Source organism: Quercus suber, unplaced genomic scaffold (assembly GCF_002906115.3).
Source record: "Quercus suber isolate HL8 unplaced genomic scaffold, Cork oak 2.0 scaffold_773, whole genome shotgun sequence".
Classification (NCBI taxonomy): Eukaryota; Viridiplantae; Streptophyta; class Magnoliopsida; order Fagales; family Fagaceae; genus Quercus; species Quercus suber.
The window spans coordinates 303,357-310,965 of NW_027070209.1; the positions used below are offsets into that span (position 1 = coordinate 303,357).

General features: G+C 30.9%; 1 protein-coding gene across 1 annotated transcript; it reads left to right on the forward strand.

Moving 5' to 3' along the window:
• Positions 1-394: 394 nt before the first annotated feature.
• Positions 395-6,890, forward strand: LOC112034175 (shikimate kinase 1, chloroplastic). The gene is made up of 8 exons (XM_065767118.1): positions 395-510; positions 826-1,102; positions 1,830-1,888; positions 2,313-2,413; positions 2,531-2,660; positions 2,764-2,842; positions 6,421-6,485; positions 6,571-6,890. The coding sequence occupies exons 2-8, from the start codon at positions 901-903 to the stop codon at positions 6,637-6,639; spliced, it is 705 nt and encodes a 234-aa protein (XP_065623190.1). The 5' UTR covers positions 395-510; positions 826-900; the 3' UTR covers positions 6,640-6,890.
• The last annotated feature ends 719 nt before the right edge of the window (positions 6,891-7,609 follow it).

Here is a 7,609-nt window from a genome sequence, read left to right on the forward strand (position 1 = left end):
CATATTTTCAAAAAATATAAATAACATTATTTTTTTTAGAGATAATTACAATATGTTGTTAATCTCGCAGCTCGATCTCTTTTCCTCCTAAAACTCCCAAGACTTTGTGTATGAGGAGATGCTAATTCAGTTACAAAACTTTTGACCAAATAACGTTATTAGAACAACTTTACCAAATAGATCCTAAATATAATTGAAACTCTTAAGTTTTTGCAACTGGCACAATTTATCAAATGTGCTCTCATTTTGGTCTTTATGTATAACTGTCAAAGTCAATATATGCCCTGAAAACGTTAGAATAAGTTGCATCTTTAAAAAAAATTATTAAAAAAAAAATTAATTTAATATATGTATATAAATATAAATATAAATATAAATATAAAAGGCCGAAAAAAAACGTTATTTCCCTCTCTTCAGTCTTCACCTCCATTGTCTTTCTTTCTCTTTCAGTTGCTATGCTGTCATGAGCATACCTTCCCCCACATTCCACTGCGCCGCCCCGATATTCTGGTACGCCATTTCATAAATAAATATCCATATCTCATTTATCTTCTATTCTTTACTTTTTTTTTTTTTTCAAAATTTTGAGGCTTTGTTTGTTTAGCCGGAAAATATATCTTTCCGGGAAAACAAAAAATAGTCAAATAGTCGCCTAACCAGTCAATTTTCTCGAGAATCGAGGATTAGTACTAATAATATAATAGTATTACTACTTTTCTCTGATGGCTTGAATTTTATGAACCAAACAGCAAAAAATTGAATATGATTTGTGACTCATTCTGGTTTTGAGAAAATTTTGATCTCGATTTTGAAGAATTTGTGCAGTTAGCGTTGGTATGAGCGGTTGGAAGTGAATATTTGAATATTGAGACTCGGAGGAGACGCGAATAGCGACGAGACATGGAAGCAATAACTACGCCTCAATTCTCTGCTCTAACAATCGGTTCGAAGAGTATTGGGAGGAATGAGAATATAGCAATGGTGGCTTTGAATCTTAATCGGAGAGGCAGGAAAGACTGTGTTATAACAATTTCTCGCAAGCCAAACATACAGAGTCGCAGCTTCCATTTGGGACTTCCACACTCTTGTAATCATTCACAAGGTGCATTTTACATTTAATTTAATTTTTCTTTCTTTTCTTTTTTATTAGGTGTTGAGGACTTAATTTTTGTAATTGGGATCATGATTGAGTCTCACTTTGCTTACTTTGTTAAACACTTACAAATTTTGATGTTTTGAAAACTTTGAAATTTTTTGGGAAAAAAAAAAATCAGTTTAAGGTAACAAATTGTTATATATTATTATTTTTATTATTGTTGTTGTTGTTTTTAATAATTTAATTGTTAAAAGTGGGGAACGAATCTTGATCCTGGGTAATAGGTGCATTTCACAATTTTTTTTTTTTTTGAGGTGTTGAAGTTTTCGAAGTTGAGAGTTGAGACCATGATTGTCTCACTTTGTTGACTTTGTAAACACCTACTTAAAATTTTTGATGTTTAGGAAACTTTGAATTAAAAAAAAAAAAATTCAATTTAATTTTGTTTCCGGAGGGATGAGATTATATTGTTATAAATATATTATTATTTTGGTGGTTGTTGTTGTTTTTGATAATTTAATTGTTACAAGTGGGAAAACGGGAATTTGAATCTTGATTCTCCTTGTAAAAGAGACCAGGCAATGCCGAGATTCTTGGCTATTACTATTGCAAAAATAAATCATGAGATGTATTTTGTAACCGCGATTGCAAGGCTGAGCATTTTAAATTTAGTTTTGGCTTTACTAGCTATTCCTTGATTGACTTTTATGATCATGTTATATTTGTTCTGTAGCTCCACTGCTGGAATCTGGAGATTGTTACACTTCTTTTGATGAGGACTGGTTGTTAAAGGTACAATAACTTTTCATTATGCCATTAAAAGTCCGTATAAGTAGTAATTTTTATTTAAGGGTCATTAGTTTCTATGCAGGAAAAGAAAAGGTCAAAACTTATTTCAAATTATGAGTTATGAGATCTGTAAAGGGCATACTGGAAAATGTGAAATACCTTGGCTTTAGACTAGGAGTTTGAGAATGTTATATAATATTTTAAAGCTACATATCATAGGAGGAGCCTGTGAAAGTTATACATTAAGAAACTCATTTTCCAGTATCCTATATGTTTAGTAAAGGCCACTAAGCCACTACTACTAATCACTAATGTGAGTGGTCTATCATTATTTTTAGTCAATGACTTTGCTTACAAGTTTAATTGTAGTAGAATTTTCTTTTTTGTTTTACTCTTTCAATGTTTGTGGATAAGAAACTAATGGTTTCTCATTTTTTCTTTACAGAGTGAGGCATTGCAGAAATTGTCTTTTGCACCAAGGAAAGTTGTTGCCACAGGAGGTGGTGCAGTGGTTCGACCTGTCAACTGGTATTCTAGGGCCATTGATATTAACCTTTTTCCATTGTCTCATATTTTGTATAACCTTTATATATTATATTTGTGTCAGTTGTATTAAAAAACTGCATAATTGTTTTCTATTGTAAGGAAATATATGAGGCAGGGGATCACTGTCTTTTTAGACGTACCTCTTGATGCCTTGGCGAGGAGAATCGCTGCAGTGGGAACTGATTCTCGCCCTCTTTTGCATTTCGAATCAGGAGATGCTTACACCAAGGTGGCTATCAATTCCACCAATTCAAACACCCTTTCACGAGATTCAGATTTTATAGTTGATTTAGAAAAAAATTGAATTTGTAACACCCTCAACTTCCCTGCAGGCTTTTGTGGGACTGTTTACTCTAACGAAAAAACGATCTGAGGCATATGCCAATGCTGATGCTACGGTTTCCCTTCTACGTATGCCTTCTATTATCCGCAACATGTTTAAATTTTATTTTATTTTTAAAAGTTTTTAATTTTATTATTATTATTATTATTATTATTATTATTATTATCTATACTATTATTTAAGAAGCTTCCCTTGTTTGGATTTCTTATTTTTTAGTTCAAAAATATCCTTACACTTCTATGTTTAAGTAGAAATAAAACTAATAGACAATTCGGTAAAAATGCAATTTTAACTTCCATTAAAACATTGCCTAAAAAATAAGACCGCTCTGCTGATAATTTCCAAATTGTTTTACCCACTTGAAAATTAGATTTTCGAAATAAAAATGATATATATAAAATAAAAACACAGAGTGTTTTTTTTTTTTTTTGCTTAAAAAAAAGCCTTAATGCACGCGCGAAGCGGGTGTGATGAGGCTAGTTATTATTATTATTATTATTTATAATTTTTTTTAATTTTTTTATTTTTTTTTTTACATATGGATTTGTTTGAATACCACTTATTTTACTGAAACTGAAAACTTATTACTGAAAGTACTGTAGATAAAGGTAAGTTAATTGAAATAGTATAGTGGAGTCCATGAATAGTACTAAAAAGTACAATAGGGCCTATAAATAGTAACAAAATTAAGCTGAATAGTAAAATAATTTTAATTTTTCATTTCAATCCAAACGCATATTTTGGGTCTGTTTGAGATCAGTTTAGTTATGCTGAAATTGAAAACTTTTTGCTGAAATTGGATACCGCTTATTTTACTGAAACTGAAAACTTATTGCTGAGAGTACTGTAGATAAAAGTAAAAATTAGTTGAAATAGTACAGTAGAACTCATGAATAATACCAAAAAATGCAGTGGAACCCATAAATAGTAGCAAAAATAAGCTGAATAGTAAAATAATTTTAATTTTTCATTTCAATCCAAACGCATGCTTAGGGTCTGTTTGGGATTAGTTTATTTGACTGAAATTGAAAACTTTTTGCTGAAAGTATAATAGATAAAAGTAAAAGTCAACTGAAATAGTATAGTTAAACCCATGAATAGTACTAAAAAATGTAATAGGGCTCATGAATAATAGTAAAAATAAACTAAATAGTGAAATAAATTGACAAAATTAATCATGCCAAACGTACACTTGATTAAACGTTAGAATACATGGACATGGTTGCATCTATCACTTCCAGGGAAATTGGTCCTTGCGGTATCTTATAATGCAGATTGAGATAATTTGGGCATATAAATTAGCGAAGGGTCATATTCCACCTGTGTCCTCTCCTGTACTTCTCTAGGAAATTATGTGGCTGCAGTNACAATAACTTTTCATTATGCCATTAAAAGTCCGTATAAGTAGTAATTTTTATTTAAGGGTCCGTTTGGTAGAAGAATTTGAGTAATGTTGTTTGAGTTCTTTTGAAATATGTGTGAGTAAAAAAGTGCGTAAAAATGGATAAAATGTTGTTTAAAAACTGAAAATGTGTGTTTGAGTTTCTTTATAAGGATTTTGTGATTTATTTTGGGGAAATGCTAGTTTTTGTGATGAGTTTAAGGCTGTGACGTTAGTGTTTGGTTGATTTTACACTAGTGATTGGACTCTGATGTAATTGCAGAACAAAGCACAAGAGATCGCTTCATGCTTAAATGGCCGCTCTATATTTCTTGTTGGTTAGTGCTCATTTTGAACTCCATCTTTGAGATATATTTAAAAATAAATTAAAAAAAGCTATTCTTGAAATTGAATTCTGTGGAGTGTGTAATTCAGGAATGATGGGCTCTGGAAAAACGACAGTGGGCCGGATTTTGTCAGAAGCATTAGGTTATTGTTTTGTTGACAGGTTAGTGATTTTACCATCTCTGTATGTTTTTATTTAGGAAGATGGTTCCCAGGTCATCTGGTGGATCATGAAACAGCTCAAACAAGGCATTGCAATACATGTTATTCGGTAGGATTCACCATTTTAGGACATCAGATTTCCCATTTTCCATGAAAGAAATCTGCATTCTGTTTCATCAATCATATTGAATGGTCAGGAGAAGTATGATTGGTGGTATTTGACTTTGACACCAATACACTTCTGGATTTAGTAAAATATAATGATGTTATTGTGGGTTGCAAACATTTCATCAATAAAAATTTATTTTGTTTCTGGGTACCAGTGACAGATATGTCGAACTGGCAATGGGAACTTCCGTGACTCAAATCTTTGAACAGCGTGGTGAGAGTTTCTTCAGAGATCATGAGGTTTGTTGGAGCACATTGATCTTATGAACTGCTCAAAACTTCTCTACTCCTCTCTTTTTCCCTATGATTTATTCTATTACCCTTCAGTTCACATACCATTGTCCACTAAAATACAAACTTTACTTGGTCTTTAGGAGCTCTGAATTTCAATTCACATTCCCCTTTCCTCTATCATTATACAGTATTTCTTTAATATCAGGATTTAATACCAGAATTTTCCTAGATATTTTGTTCTAGGATCTTCACATATCAGTTGATATCTACATATAAAACATGGATTAAGAAGAAAGTTTTAAGTCTCGAAAAAATAAATAAAAAATAAAGCCCAGCTCTTTTACCAAGCTGCTATTACACTCTTTTTAGTTATTATTATTATTATTATTTATAATTTTTTTTAATTTTTTTATTTTTTTTTTTACATATGGATTTGTTTGAATACCACTTATTTTACTGAAACTGAAAACTTATTACTGAAAGTACTGTAGATAAAGGTAAGTTAATTGAAATAGTATAGTGGAGTCCATGAATAGTACTAAAAAGTACAATAGGGCCTATAAATAGTAACAAAATTAAGCTGAATAGTAAAATAATTTTAATTTTTCATTTCAATCCAAACGCATATTTTGGGTCTGTTTGAGATCAGTTTAGTTATGCTGAAATTGAAAACTTTTTGCTGAAATTGGATACCGCTTATTTTACTGAAACTGAAAACTTATTGCTGAGAGTACTGTAGATAAAAGTAAAAATTAGTTGAAATAGTACAGTAGAACTCATGAATAATACCAAAAAATGCAGTGGAACCCATAAATAGTAGCAAAAATAAGCTGAATAGTAAAATAATTTTAATTTTTCATTTCAATCCAAACGCATGCTTAGGGTCTGTTTGGGATTAGTTTATTTGACTGAAATTGAAAACTTTTTGCTGAAAGTATAATAGATAAAAGTAAAAGTCAACTGAAATAGTATAGTTAAACCCATGAATAGTACTAAAAAATGTAATAGGGCTCATGAATAATAGTAAAAATAAACTAAATAGTGAAATAAATTGACAAAATTAATCATGCCAAACGTACACTTGATTAAACGTTAGAATACATGGACATGGTTGCATCTATCACTTCCAGGGAAATTGGTCCTTGCGGTATCTTATAATGCAGATTGAGATAATTTGGGCATATAAATTAGCGAAGGGTCATATTCCACCTGTGTCCTCTCCTGTACTTCTCTAGGAAATTATGTGGCTGCAGTGTTCTTTGGCACCACATCTTCTAAAAGCATAAAAAAAAATTGTATCTTTATTACATCTTGTTTCTGTACAATTTGTGTACAATTGATTCTTTTACTTCACAGATCTTGCAACCAACCTGCGTCTTGAAGATGTGTCTGATATCACACCAACTGTCATAGCAATTGAGGTCTCTCTTCATCCTCTTCTGTCCAGATTATTATTGCTGTTATCCCACTGGTGTATTTACTTTACTTGTTCATGAATCTTGTCAGGCACTGGCTCAAATTGAGAAATTTCTACGGGGTAACAATGGCAAGTCCCTACGAATGTATCCTTACTAAGCCAATATCTTGGATTTTGTTTCTCACTTTCTCTATATTTGATATGTATTAGGGACAGCTCTTTTGGTAGGGATGTTGCAGTGAGAGAAAAAAAATATTATTATTTTTCAGTTTATAAAGGTGTCATTCCATATACTTCCCCCCCGTAAGATACAAAATTTACAAATCGGTTCTTTCGGTAGGGCTGTCTTATCCAATGTACAAATGAAATAAGGGTTTTGTATTAAAAAGTCTCTTTCAATTTCCCTGAATTTTAGAATCTGTTATAATTTGTGCAAGTAAAAGGGCATTCTGATAAACAAGAAACTAAAAAATCTACACAATACAACAAAATTTGACATGTTTCAATCAACTCCATATCTATATCTATAAGTAACTTTAACTAAAATTCACTACAAACAGTATAAATTATAAGCATAAACAAATTTTTAAACAAGCATAAAGCACCCAAATTCCCATTACACTAAAAACAAACTCTTAACGCCAACTGACAAATGAGTCACTCTCATGTACCAAAAACCCCAATACGTCCAAAGGTACTCATGCTAATATAGTAAACAAACTCTCAACTATACTTAGCAGACCCGACCTGAAAATTGACCTAATTTATGAGTCAGGGTTACTGGTTGAACCACATGGTCAAATAATTTTTTCAAAAATAAATACATATAAAAATAAGTTTAAAAATAATAAGAAAAATATGTAAATTAAAAAAATAGGCATATGCCTAAATTAAACTAACAATAGTAATTCAAAATAAATGTTTAGTCTTTTGATAAGATGGGAGTCTTGGAGGTAAGTAGACAAATGAATAAATGCATATATTTATTTATTTATTTAGCTTTTCTCTTTAAATTACCATATTATAACACATTAATCAATAAAGAAATCAATAAAGTGGACCTATAAATGTAATTTTATACAAACCCAATCGGGTTCTGTAAACCCATTCGAGTTACCCAAGTCGTTA